General features: G+C 28.2%; 1 protein-coding gene across 1 annotated transcript; it reads left to right on the forward strand.

Moving 5' to 3' along the window:
* The first annotated feature begins 11,628 nt into the window (after positions 1-11,628).
* Positions 11,629-15,023, forward strand: LOC145745236 (uncharacterized). Its single transcript, XM_082563246.1, has 3 exons — positions 11,629-11,824; positions 11,884-12,036; positions 14,773-15,023. Exons 1-3 carry the CDS (start codon positions 11,629-11,631, stop codon positions 15,021-15,023), a joined length of 600 nt encoding a protein of 199 aa, XP_082419372.1.
* The last annotated feature ends 47 nt before the right edge of the window (positions 15,024-15,070 follow it).

Consider the following 15,070-nt stretch of genomic DNA (forward strand, 5'->3'; position numbering starts at 1 on the left):
AATAAAAATTACCTCAAACTTTTGTTTTACTGAAAATTTTTGCGAAATGTTTTATCTTGAATGTTAGTTAGGCCAATGCGCGTCTAATAAAATACAAAATTTTAGGTTTTGAGATTTCATAAATTTTTAATAAAAGTTTCATAACTTTTATGAATATTAATATTTTTGAAAAATATTTTGTAAACACGGTAATTGGACTTGTGCGGTTCTAACACAACAATTATTTTTCGATTTAAAATTTTTTATTTTTTTTCGAAAAATTTGTATGCAATCTCATTGGCCAAAAATATCACGTGACCTAATTAAACCCAAAATAAAAATTATCTCAAACTTTTGTTTTACTGAAAATTTTCGCGAAATGTTTTATTTTGAATGTTAGTTAGGCCAATGCGCATCTAATAAAATACAAAATTTTAGGTTTTGAGATTTCATAAATTTTTAATAAGAGTGTCATAACTTTTATGAATATTAATATTTTCGAAAAATATTATGTAAACATTATAATAAGACCTACGGTTCTAACAGAACAATTATTTTTTGATTTAAAAGTTTTTTTTTTAATTTGTATGCAATATTATTGGCCAAAAATATCACGTGACCTAATTAAACCCAAGAAATTTTCGAAAACAATTAAAAAAACAAAAATAAAAGCATTTTTTTATTTCACGTACATAGAATCGTTCGCGTGACCTTTTGACCTATCAAAACTGTATACTTAGCTCGACCAATGATCATACAAGGGTTGTATGATCATTGGCACCGACCAAAAAATTTTTTTTGTCGCAAAACTTAAAATTTTATAGTTAATTAGAATTGTAATGACGTTACTAAGATTCAAAACAAAGAAAGTTTTTCAAAAAGTCAAAAGAACAAAAATTTGAGCGCTTTTTTCTTTGCGTATTCATAACATAAATTTTTTTTATATTACAGGTCGTGACTATAGCTATGCGTTAAAAAAAATGTAAAATATTAATTAATAAGTTATTATTTTTTTGTCTTAATCAAAAAATTTAAATACAGTTAAATATTTCAAGTTTTCTTAAAAATTTACAAAAATTATCATTAGTTAACCAACTTTGATATATTGTTATTACTACATAAATATTTATTTTTTGGGATGTATTTATTTAGATTCCCATACTAAATCAAATACTTTAAAGCTCTTAAACTTGATACACTATCGAACACATCAAACAGTCATTTAAATTTCTTAAATTTAAAAATAAATATCTTTTTAATTTTTAACTTTTTTAGTTTTAAAAAAATTTGTTTATTCAAATTTAAAGATTAATATTAGGTTTTTAAATTTTGGTCGATTATATCTTATTATATTTAAAATTTGAAGATATTTAAAAAATAATTCTTGTTTGTTTGTTATATTAAATGCTGTTTTGTAGATTAAAAATCAAAGGTATGTAATATTCTTAGTTAATGTTTATGCATATATTTTTTATTTATAAAATTTTATGTTAAAAATAATCAAATAATTTCGAACCATATTTTATTTATCAAATAAATCTAGTTATTTTTATTCTTACTAATCCGAATTTTGAAATCGAATAACTTTTGATTTTGTGCATATTAATTTTTAAAATTTTAGTATGTTGTTTATTATCATATTGTGTTTCAATCCTCCTATTTTGATAATTTAAATAATATTAATTAGTAATTAATAGGTGTTTGTTTATTAAAATTTAGAGATCGTTATTAAGTTTTCAAATTTTGGTCAGTTATATATCATAATATTAATAACTCGAAAATGGATTAAAAATTTAATTTTTGTTTGTTTATTATATTTAAATTCTTGTTTGTTTATTAAAAATTAAAGTTCAATATTAAGCATTTAAAATTTAGTAAAATGTATATCTTGATATTAACAACATAGAACTGAGTTAAAAAATTAATTTTATTTCTATAATATATATAAATGCTTGTTTGTTTATTAAAAATCAAAGATATGTAATATTCTTAGTTAAGGTGTAAGCATATTTTTTTTATTTATAATAATTTATGCTAAACATATTCAAATAATTTCGAACCATATTTTATTTATCAAATAAATCTAGTTTGTAATTGAATTTAAACTGTACCAAAAAAATGGCATTGATCTAAATAACTTATTTCTAAAAAATTATGAAAAAATATTAATAATTAATAAAGTTATGACATATTTTTAAAATTTTTCTTAATGTCAAAACATAAAATTTAACATTTTATTGGATGCGCAGTGGCCAAACTAACATACTAGATAAAGAAATTTGAAGCAAAATTAATTAGAACAAAAGTTAGAGATAATTTTTATTGGCCTATATTGACCTTATTTGACCTTATATTGGTATCATATATTTATAAGGAAAAAAAATTTCAAAAAAGTTAAAGATTTTTAATTGAATTTAAACTGTACCAAAAGAACCGCATTGATCTAAATAAATTATTTCTAAAAAAATATAGAAAAATATTAGTAATTTAAAAAGTTATGACATATTTTTTAAATTTTTACTAAATGTCAAAACATGAAATTTAACATTTTATTGGATGCGCATTGGCCAAACTAACATACTAGATAAAGAAATTTGAAGCAAAATTAATTAGAACAAAAGTTAGAGATAATTTTTATTTGCCTATATTGACCTTATTTGACCTTACATTGGTATCATATACTATAAGCCAAAAAAATTTAAAAATTTTAATTGAATTTAAACTGTACCAAAAGAACCATATTGATCTAAATAACTTATTTCTAAAAAATTATGAAAAAATATTATTAATTAATTTAAAAACAAACAGATTTTAAAAATCATTTTTTTGTTTTGTTATACATAATGTTGTTATTTTTTAATATGTTTTTTATACGTCGATACATTATTTTTACAACATATCTCTTTTTAAAAAAAACTCACTTTCTTTAAGGTACATGTATTGGCTAATAAGTTAATATTTGGTGAAGCTGTTAATAGCTGAGTGGTAAGGTCTTTCGCTCTGGTGTATCATATTCTATAAGCCAAAAAAATTTAAAAATTTTAATTGAATTTAAACTGTACCAAAAGAACCATATTGATCTAAATAACTTATTTCTAAAAAATTATGAAAAAATATTATTAATTAATTTAAAAACAAACAGATTTTAAAAATCATTTTTTTGTTTTGTTATACATAATGTTGTTATTTTTTAATATGTTTTTTATACGTCGATACATTATTTTTACAACATATCTCTTTTTAAAAAAAACTCACTTTCTTTAAGGTACATGTATTGGCTAATAAGTTAATATTTGGTGAAGCTGTTAATAGCTGAGTGGTAAGGTCTTTCGCTCTGGTGTATCATATTCTATAAGCCAAAAAAATTTAAAAATTTTAATTGAATTTAAACTGTACCAAAAGAACCATATTGATCTAAATAACTTATTTCTAAAAAATTATGAAAAAATATTATTAATTAATTTAAAAACAAACAGATTTTAAAAATCATTTTTTTGTTTTGTTATACATAATGTTGTTATTTTTTAATATGTTTTTTATACGTCGATACATTATTTTTACAACATATCTCTTTTTAAAAAAAACTCACTTTCTTTAAGGTACATGTATTGGCTAATAAGTTAATATTTGGTGAAGCTGTTAATAGCTGAGTGGTAAGGTCTTTCGCTCTGGTGCGATAAGTTTCAGGTTTAAATCCAGCTGCCGTGAACAAGCTAGTAAGTAAATATTTTTAATAAAATATAATTGACGCTTAAATGTACTCTCTAAAAAGTAAATTGACATTGGTAACATAATATAAACCATAGAAATTTCAAAAAACTAAAATTTTTGCATTTTAACTATGTCAATAAAACCTTATTGATCTAAATAACTTTTTTTGAAAAAATTAAAAATAAAATATTCATAAATAATAAAGTTATGACATATTTTTTAAATGTTTGCTAAATGCCATAACCTAAAATTAAACATTTTTACAACTTAAGCCAACGCAAAAACCTATCTGCGATTACATTTTAAAGGGACATTAGTTGTAACATGAATTGAATTTTAATAAATATTATAATTTCTGAGCCTGAAACTTATCGTAGCACAGTTTAGAGCCATACCACCAATTTCTTTTTTTTAATGTTTGACTTTGAAATTATCAGTTATCAAGTATGCCGATTTATAGGCATATAACCATATGACGTCATATTAACGGATTTAAAAAATTGCTAACTCTGTTAAAGAGATGGTTCGGTCGCGAAGTTTCTTTTTTAATTATGTTGGAATTTTTCCAACTTACACGAGGATACCATTATTTTAAAAATTGGTCAAGTAATTTTTAGGATATCGGGATTTAAAATTAAAAGGGAAAGTCCCAACGCTCGCGAGTCACGTGACGCACGACGTCATCGTCGTAAGATCATATGCTGGCAGACATAGGAAAGTGACCCTATTTTGTCCTCTCTGAGCCGTTTGTTGTACTTTTTTTATAATTTTTTTTGCAGAAAACAAACTTAACATAAAAAGCAATATTTAGCGATATTATATTAGACATTTTTTACTTTTTAAGTATCAACACAAAAAAAATTAACACAAAAACTTTAATTAAGGCAATGCCAAATTCATAATTTTTTTTTATTTAAAAACTAGTGCATTCAGTTTAACGGAGTAAAAGTTAGTTTTTTGAGTAAAATGTTGTTATAATTATGGTTTAAAATCTTTGATTTAGAGACTTATTGTTGTCATAAGTTTTATTAATATTTTTTATTGTCTTAAAAGCTGTTCAAAGTTGCAGTAACTCTTGTTCTTATACATTAAAATTTGTTAAATTGTAATATGTTGTTTATCATGATATATTGAAAATATCAATTTGAAAAAATTTTATTTTGAAATTTAAAAAAAGGTTTTTTTATTTATATTTGTTCGAAGTTGCTAAAAGCAGTTTAAAGAAGGGTTAGCAATAAGCATAGGAAAAACTAATCTTTTTACTAGAACTAAGAAAGTTTGCTACAATTAAATAATATTATAGGCCTATGGGCTATTTTTATATTGTGGTAGTTTATAACAGTTACTTAACATTATCATGTAGGCCTGCATAAGTGATAACACTTTACTAATAATAATTTTTAAATAATGCTCAATAAAGTTAATAATAATAAAATTAAACAATATAGTATGAAACATTGTAAGTAAGTTTTATATTTTCTTGAATAGCGTTATTCCGGCAGAACAATACCTCATCGTACGTGAATAAGAAGTCATTCTTTGATTTAATAAGTTTCTCAAGACTCACAATACCAGGAAACATTTAAAGCTAGTAGGCTATAGGCGCAGTACATAAAAGCTGCAGAAATAAAAAATTGTGGCTTGGAATGTGTGCAAGCATAGTGAGACTATAGCTTAAAGCCTTAACTGTAAATACTTTGTTGCAATAATAACTATGACATTTTATCAAGGGGATTAAATTTTATGATTATCAAGGATTTCAAGTACAGCAAATATGTGAACAAAAAAGGGGGCTTTGGCTGTTTAAGGGCTTAATAATAAAATAAATATACAAAGGTAGTGGCTTACCTTAGTAAAATAACTGCTAAACTTTAGTTAAAAACTAGAAGATTAAAGGGGGTTATGCTACTATTGATATTATACATTAAGTTTTTAAAATTGTTTTTAAATGACATTATTTTTTAGAAATGTATAGTGCATATTAATTAAAAAAAAAGTAAAATGTAAAAAAGTCATAAGTAATTTTTTGATTTTTTTATGGTAATGACATTTTTTATTATGTGTTTAATTACTTTTAGCTCTGGTTCGTTAGTAATAAGCCATTGCACCACGTCAAGGTCAACCAGAAAGCAACAGGTTATTTTACCCAATAGGAAGGCAAACGATGGGATTTTTAAGGTACCTTGGAAAGGTAAGACACCTAAAAAATCTCAACCAAAAGCCTTAAATTTAGTATTCAGCCAATTTTGCCAAGTATAAGTTTAAACTAAGTTCGAGGGTGCGAGACTAAATTCTTATGCTCGGTATATTAGAAAACTATTTTGCACTAACGGTTCTACACCGTATATATAATAATGAGTCTGATTTTTAGATAAAGGGTAAAGAGTCCAAGAATAAATGGAAGAGTACATAAAAGAGTACATGGAAGAAGCTGTAAAAAAAGCCTGAAAAAAAATTAGGTTTTAGTTTATAGCCTATATATAATTAGAACCTGTAAAAAAAAAGCCTGTAAAAATAAAAATGGTTAGAGAAAAATTGTAAGAGAGATGGCAACGAACCATATTTGTAAATTTTACTTACCATGTAAATATGATTCCAGTTCTTCTTTCACCAGAACGAAAGAAGAAAACTATACCGAGCAAACTGACAACTAATTAACTTTCCTACTGTTTAACTTTAGGCAATGTTAATAACTTTGTGGTTTACCTAACTCCAACAAAGTTAAAACATTTTTTTAAACTAAACAACTTTAAATTTTTACGCCGCGATTTTAATTTTTTTTAGGCCTAATACAAATACAATAAAGAATTGGGAGAAGAAAAAAATATTTTGGTTTTAGGTTCTAGGTTTTAAACAAGTTACAATAACCTTAAATTACCACAAGTTAACCAAATACTTAGTAACTACTTAAAATTATCTAAATTAAAATTATCTAAGATTACAAAAAAAGTTGATTTTTATAGGTCCTGAATTGTTGTTATTAACAGATTTAAAGTTTTAAATACAAATTATTCTTTTTTCACTTCAACTAATATTTAGAATATGGCATTTAATAAATAATTACATATGACGCTACACCAATGATCATCAGGACAGAAATTGGGACAGAATTGGGTTCAGAACTTAATCATTTTTACTCAACTCTTAATTATGTTCCATCCATGTTTGATCCAAGATCCTCCTACACTGCGAAGTTAATTTCCATTTTCACAAACTAATAAATTACAATTCTGCAGACTAAGCATGGCGCTATATACTTCCCACGAGTAAAACGCATCATGCTCACTAAGGAAGAAAATAATTGATAGAAAGTAGAAAACCGGGGTTTATAGATGCCGGTATTTAATTAGCGCGAAACTCTGATTATAGTTATCTCTGCTGCACCCCCAAGCGTGTTGCTTCTTTAAATAAGGTTTAGCCCTAGTCCCTGGCTATTGAGGTTAAGCCTCCCACATTTAATTGTTCGGTAGCGTTTAGACCCTAACATGAGCTGTGCGTTGTCTACATTGAAAAAATATTAGGAATATGGCACGAAATACAACAGGTATAAATAAATGCGAAAAAAATATACAACATGGGACAGCCCGGACGACCATTTGGCGAAACGTGGTTCTGCTGACCTTAAGGGCCAAAACACAGACTAATACTAGTACATGTGACACCTAAGGGGACCTAACAATGGTATTTGGAAAATGGCCGCCGGGAACGCCTCAGCTCATTGACTGTTCGATCCCAAACTTCGGCCGACCCACGAAGCGAAATGGGTAAATCTAGGTTTGGGACAGTCCGCAAAAAATAAATACACTGGGAGAAGAGAAAGATATTGCATACAATTCTGTTTAATTCTCATATTTTCAGACCTTAAAATTAGTGATTAAAATCACAAAATCTAAATCTAATCTCAATGTCCTTAGCTTTTCTGATCATTTATTATAATGATCAAATTTTACGTCACATTTTCCATATGTGACATAATTGTTGAATCCAAAATCGTCATTTTTGATAGAAGGGTCAAGATTGTAATGAGTCACATCAATTTTTTGAATCTTTAAACATAAAAATAAATTATCAAAAAATGGCTAAAAATGAGTTGCCTTTAAGATATAAGTTACAGCACATATTGCTATACAGATATAAATATTTATTTTTACCCGGACAAAAAATAAACCACAATTTTGAATAAGGTCAATTTTTAAGTTTTTGTCTAAAATATTTTAAATAATTTACCTTCAGCATAGAGCACCAGAACATTACAGTTCTAATTCCGGCTCTAATCTTATCAGTTGTGACGTAGTTAGCGATGACGTCACTTGCTGGTGATAAGATGAACATAAAAGTGACTTTGACTTATCACTGCAACAAAAATAAAATTCAATTAAAAATGTTGGAAAGACGTTTATATATTAACAGAAATTTTAAAAGCGGCATTTTAGATAACAAAATAAAATCAAATTAAAAAAAATAGGTTAAGTTTGGATTTTTAAATTTTTTTTGCATAACTTTAAAAGTTGACAAAGTTTAGTAATAATGTTTATAAAAAGTTACGTAATTACCTTTTAATAATCAGGAACTGGCGTTATGAATGACGTCATTTAAGCTATAATGACGTCACTAATGCTTAGGTAAGTTTGAAAGACCGTTAGGCTAAAATCGATCTAAAAAATAATGCAAGATTTCATGAAAATGAAATTAAACCAGAATGGAAATTGCATTTTAATACAAAAAAAAACAAATATTTTAGTGTAAGTTACTGGAAAGAAAATAATTTTTAATAAATACCTTTGACTTCTTTTAGTGCATTTTCACGTTTCCTCGTCCACAAAGCGTTCACGTTGTGGTATAGATGACGTCATAAACTAGTTCCTGTTTGGTTGATGACGTTGCAGTCTTGTAAATGCTCAATTTTTAGTGACATAAAAAAAGAAAAAAATCAAAGATTAGTTGGAAGGCAACGAATTTGTCGTTAACTAACTCAATTGCTTTTAGTCAAATTTTGATTAATTAATTAACTTACATATTTAAAAAAACATAATAAATTGAGTAATATATAAAATTATGTCAAATAAACTGAGCATATTATTTTAACTTTAGTTTTATGACTTAAAATTTACTTTTATATATGTTTAGTAATCGCAGCAGCAGCGCAGTAGCAGTAATATAGAAAATAGGAAAATTAGAATAGAAGAAGGTAGGTTTACAAATCTTAATTTAGCTAACTAGCAAACGCAGCAGCATATAAATATAATACAAAAAATTTAAGCACAAATTTCTAAATTAAACTAGCAATTACGAAGCGCGCAGCAGCAGCTTGCAAAAATAAAAACAAAAAACAATCCTTGCAATCATGCAACATGCATATAAATATATAATAATATTATGGCATTAAAGCGACAGCACATGCAGCATATAGCGCTTAAAACTATTCTCAGTTCATTTTAACAAGATATTTATATATAACCCATTTATTTTATTTCTTAACACATTACTTTATTAATAAAACTTAAATCAGGTTATTTTACAAATAATTAATCGAACTTACCAATCACAAAGTTATGGTATACGTCACATCTACGTCACAAACCACTAAACACCATCTACTCCGCCAACTTTCGTCGAAACATTGTCTGCAAAAAATTCAATTATTTTATCAAAATGTTAAGAATTTTTTTACATTTTTTAAGTTATTATATTTTGGGGGTAATAAACAGCACTAACCTTTTCTTGCATTTTTTAAATTAACTTTTGTTTTTTTTGTTACAAAATATATATAAAAAAATGAGCTCTTAAATAAATAAAAGATTCGAACACTTGATAGCGTGGCAAAAAAAATTACTCATAAATTAATTTTACCAAAAATTATGATTTTTTTACCTTATTTAACGTCAAGATTGACCTTCAAAAGCTCTGGGGTTAAAATGATTTTTTTTCTCTTCTGGTTGTGATTTTGCTTTCTTCACAGTTTGTATGACGTCATAAAGTATAAATTTTTTTTGAATTTTGAACTTCCACTTTCAAGATAGTTTGTAATTTAGTATGACTTCATAATAACTAATCTCCTCTGGTTTTGTTGTAGAATTGTTGCAAAAACACAGAAAATTGACGATCAAATTTGATAAAAACTGAGTATAAATTTCAGCGACCTTCTACCACACGGTCTAGACTAGAAAGAACCACGTATCTTAGTTTCTAGAATTCCTTCTTACAAACCCGGGGCCGAAGCTTCTTACAAACCCGGGGCCAAAAATTTCAATCTTGGCGTGAATTTAATCAACGCGCGCGCGTCTCTCTTGATTAGGTTGAAGTGATGGAATGTTTCTCTAGAAGAGAATTTTTTTTCAAGAAGAGAATTTACAAATTTTGTTGTAGGCATCCACGTTTTAACTTAACAAGCTTTTTACTTTATATATAAACCTTGTTCTTTATGTGTTAAAAGTTAATAAACTTATAATAAATCCCCATATCTTTGGGTTAACAAAAGTATACAACGTATTAAACAAGTTAATCATTTTTTTGCAAATACTTTTAAAACATTGAATTAGGAAATGTTTTACTTAAAAATTAATAATTGTTTCATAAATTTACCTAAATATTCTTATACACTTTTAAATTAAAAATGAGCTCACGATTTCGAACCATATTTTATTTATCAAAAAAATCTAGTTTATCTCTTAGATTGTGAAATAGTTTGTTATTATCAAAAAAAGAAAAACTTGTAAAAAAACAATTTTATTTGTTTATTATATATAAATCTTAATTTGTTTATTAAAAAAACATTTGATATAAGTTTGAATAATTTTTTACGGAGATTTCTAACTTTTCTTTAAGTAAGACAAGGAAAATGCGAAGTCTTTTCTTTGGCGGCCCTAAGAAAAAAAATATTAGTTTAAGGAATTGTGACGTCATAATTAGTACGCCTTTTCGAGATATTCCTTTAAGACAAGAAGGTTTAGTTTTTAATACAATTCGCTTTGTTACAACACACGTTATAATTGTTAAGTTGTTATTTAAGATGTTTCAAAATCTAAGATTTCGAACCATAATTTAAAAAAGTCCTACCATTTTAAACGATTTGTTACAAATAAACGAGTTTTTCAAAATCAAAACAAACGTGGGCACGTGATTTTATTTTTTTTACTATAGATTTTTGATGAACTGTTTTCAAGTTGATTTGAGATTAATATTTTGTAAATTTAATTTTAATTTAATTTATGTAACTAATTAGATCCACTGTTTAAACTATTATTCGGAGGTCATCTTTTTTTAGCCAGTACCTGTCATATAACCGAAAACAATGAAAACCCGTTTACATAAAACCCAAAATTTGGTGAACGACGCTTTACCGAAAATTTGAGTCAACACATTTTTTTATAAGTAATGAGTCATTTTTCAGAGTAAAGTTAGAGTCCATTGTCGGAAAACGATCCTTTTTGAATATATGGTTTTAGGTCGAATGTTGATTCGGTCAAATGGGTTTTGATCAAACGACATGTAGTTTAAATTAAATTGACTATGCGAAAAAATGTTTGTACTAAAAGAACGTTTAAAGATTTTTATTTTGTTGCATTTTATGTGAGAGTAATAAATTGCCATGTAATATAATCACTGTGTACAGTAAAAAGTTAAATATTAACTGAGAACCGCAGCTCTCCATTAGTCAATATTACCTTAACAAAATAACTTATGCAAACTCTTTAAATATCACGCCAACTTTTAAACATTGCACAATCAACGCAAATAAGAAGTGTATATTCCAAGTACTGTGGAAATTTTAGTAAGCCTAATATTTGTTTAAATTAAAGTTTACAGTTTGAAAACCAATGAAAAAATTATGGTAAAGAAAAAATTGAATGAATTTTTTGAATACTCAATAGAAACCCTAATTAATTTAATACTGTAAAAAGTTATTATCAATAGATTATATTTTAAACTATATATAAAATGGGTGACAAAGGAAATGTTTCGGAGAACCCCTTTAAAATGGCTGTTGCTTGTTCATTTGTTGCCATTTTACTTGTTATTTTGGCGCTAGCAACGCCGGAATGGACAGTTACTGACGATTTAACGATCGGACTGTGGAAAATAACTAAAGGGGGTGTTACATACACTTGGACCGATACGGGAGAATACAATGCAGGTAAAGTTTTAACGTCACCATAAGAATTGGTTTTGAAATAATAAAACACCTTTTTTTAGAATTTTTTTATTCTACCTGGTTTCAGTCTGTGAGAGGTTTAATTATTGCCGGACTTTTGGTTGGAATAATGGGATCGGGGTTAAATCTTTACGTGATCTTCAAAAAAAGATACTCATATGGAAATATACTGCTCGCGTATTATCTACTAGCTTGTAAGTTGAAATTAAAATTTTTTTCAGTTTGTACAGGGAAGACCAGGTTCCTTTTGTTTACCAAGCTAACCTAACATTTGCGACATACCATTTTGTCATTTTTTACTATCGCGTTTTATAATTTTTTATACAAGAAAATCCGAACTTTAAGGTATATTGTAAAATTTTCTTTGTTTAGTTACTGCCGTTTCGTTTCTACTTGTATACTCTTTAAGTAGTACAGAGGTTAGCATGTAACATTAAATTACAAGAAATAGGTACACATAAGAGCTAAACACAATCGTTCAGCAGGGTGTTTAAAACACAAATCAATAAAAGTGTAACACAATATTAAAGCTTGGTAATTTGCGCCAAGCACACCAACGCCCCTTGTGTCAAGACAAGATCAACATCTAATTTGGTGTCAAGACAAGATTTGGTGTCAAGACAAGATCAACATCTAATTTGGAAATGCAACATTGATTACGGCACCTGTGATGTTTACGCATTCGTTACAAAATTTACAACAATAAAATGATTCATGTAGCAAAAATAAAGCAACAAATACGAAAACTTTTTAAAAGTTTAGTACATAACAGTTCGACTAAATTTCACTCTACACTTTAAGCGCCCAATGATGGTATTGTTGAGTTTGGTGACCATGCCATAACATACTTAAAATCTTATGTAAACATTAATACTTTTTGGCATGTTTTAAATCATTAAATTGATTTTGTCATTTTTTTCCGTCGCATTGTTGTAATATTAATTATATATCGTATTTATTATTTACTTTTATCAATGTGCGAAAACCCCCAAAAAAACTGTTTGATGGTGTAATGCAGGGGTCGGCAACCATTTTCGCACTGCGGACCGGGTTAAAATTAACAATTTTTCGCGGACCGGCTTTCAAAATACCACAAATATTCAGCAATGAAAATTTATTACAGTTCAAAATAGTTTGATTTAATGAGAACCTTGAGCTTGTTTTGCCGCAACGAGACGCTCCCACCGTGGAATTATGGAACTCAATGACACCCGCAATGTGTCCCTCACGTCTAGTCTGTTTCGCGGTTTTGTCTTTGTTGCTGCCATCACAGAAAATCCAAACTCGCATAAGTAGGATGTCGGAAATTGCAGCAAAGTTTTCAATGCTTTTATGGCAAGGTCAGGGTATTCTGGCAAAAGCTTCATCCAAAACACTGGTAGAGTCTTTGCATCAAAAATACATTTCAGGCTACCATCATTTGCAATGTCCAGCATCTGGTTTTCTTGTCGTACAGGCAAGGTGGATTCACCTGGTTTGAAGATAAATGGATTACGGATCCATTTCTTTGCGACCCGAGGGTCTTTAAGGCTATAGGAAAATAGCGATTGAACTCTTGTAAAAGAACACGCAAGTGGTTGCTAACAAGATCGAAGAACGCTTGCTCAGGCTCGCTGTCTTTCAAAGTCTCTGCTAATGTTTGAAACATGTCAAATACTCCTTTGTTCACGCGCCGTTCCCACAATTTAAGTTTGTCTTTAAATGCAGCCACTTTATCTGCCAACTTGAATACAGTTGTCATTTTGCCCTGGAGTGAAAGATTTAGTTTGTTGAGCAGATTAAATATGTCACACAAGTAGGCAAGTTTGAGAACCCATTTTTCATCACTGAATTTGTTGGCAAGATCTAAATTTTTCTCCAATAGAAAGCTTTGCAGTGGTTCACGCAATTCAAACACTCTGTTCAATGATTTTCCTCGGGAGAGCCACCTTACCTCTGTGTGCAAGAAAAGGCATTTGTGCTCTGCATCCATGTCCTCACATATCTGCTCAAACAGCCGGGTGTTAAGTGCATGAGCTTTAATGAGGTTAGTCATTTTAACTACGTCATTGAATATACTGTGAAACTCAGGGGATATTTTTCGGCTTGCCAGCATTTCCCTGTGAATGACACAATGAGTGGCCTCGCACTCTGGTGCGACCTCCTTAATCCGAACAGTCAAACCAGACAGACGTCCAATCATGGCTGCAGCTCCATCCGTGCACACGCCTACACAAAAGAACCAGTTCCGTACTTTAAGTACGATTCATTATATTGGCGATTGAAAGAAGCGTTTATTTGTTTGGCGGTTGTAGGCCCCTCGTCCTCGACGTCAGATTCTTCATATGGTGTACCTATTTCCAAAATAACTCAGCATAGATGTTTGTTTTATACTCATTTTTCTTAGACTCAAAATTTAAATATTAAAGCTTTCTAAATCTGTAAAATTTCACCAGTCAAGTTTCATTAACAAATTTCTACTCGATTTTCCTAAATTAACTGCCACTGTAGCTTTGCTCTAATTTCTAGCTTTTCCAAAACCTAATTCCTAACGTTATTTTCTCAGGCCTAACTTTTGAACAACATTCACAAATTTTAAGAACTCCTTGTTCAGTTTATGGTCTCATTTTTTACAATGTTCTTGATCAGAAGATAATGGGTTCATAAATTTTGGCAACTTGATTTATTCCTCGTTGTAATAACTGACTGCTATGGCGTTACTTACATACGAATGTATCGGAAGTTACCAAGAACTCTATAAAGACTAATGTCAGACTGTACTATTAAATCTGAAAAAAATTAAAAATCTGGCATACTATTATTGCCGACCACTGGTGTAATGTACTAATTGCAGTTTAAGTTAAAAGCTATTTTAAGTGCTATAATGTCAATTATAATTCTACATTAGAAAAACTTAATACCTTATCTTAAAATAAATAACTATTTTATAGTCGCTCTGGTTGTGATTTCGGCTGCTTTATACGTGATTCAAGTTGTGCAAGGCGTCGATCAAAACGGCAATATAACAAGCGATGAAAATGAAATTGTGAGCTACACTTATTTGACCGATTACGGTTATTCGATGTGGTTTGCTTGGATTGGGGCTGGAATATTTTTACCAGCTGCTGGTATGGCATATGAGGGAAGTAATCAGAAGGTAAAATATGACAAGTTGCAAGAATACATAACCGCTAATGTGTAGAAAACAACAAACTTTAATATAACTTTAGACTTTAATTATACATTTTT

Source organism: Corella eumyota, chromosome 3, assembly GCF_963082875.1.
Source record: "Corella eumyota chromosome 3, kaCorEumy4.1, whole genome shotgun sequence".
In the NCBI taxonomy this organism is placed as follows: domain Eukaryota; kingdom Metazoa; phylum Chordata; class Ascidiacea; order Phlebobranchia; family Corellidae; genus Corella; species Corella eumyota.

What these genes read in the sequence shown, in the direction of transcription:
- LOC145745236 (XM_082563246.1), top strand. Translation starts at nt 11,629, where the DNA reads ATGGGTGACAAAGGAAATGTTTCGGAGAACCCCTTTAAAATGGCTGTT. An exon ending in TACGGGAGAATACAATGCAG is followed by an intron (nt 11,825 to 11,883) that starts GTAAAGTTTTAA and finishes ACCTTTTTTTAG; the next exon opens with AATTTTTTTATTCTACCTGG. An exon ending in CGCGTATTATCTACTAGCTT is followed by an intron (nt 12,037 to 14,772) that starts GTAAGTTGAAAT and finishes ACTATTTTATAG; the next exon opens with TCGCTCTGGTTGTGATTTCG.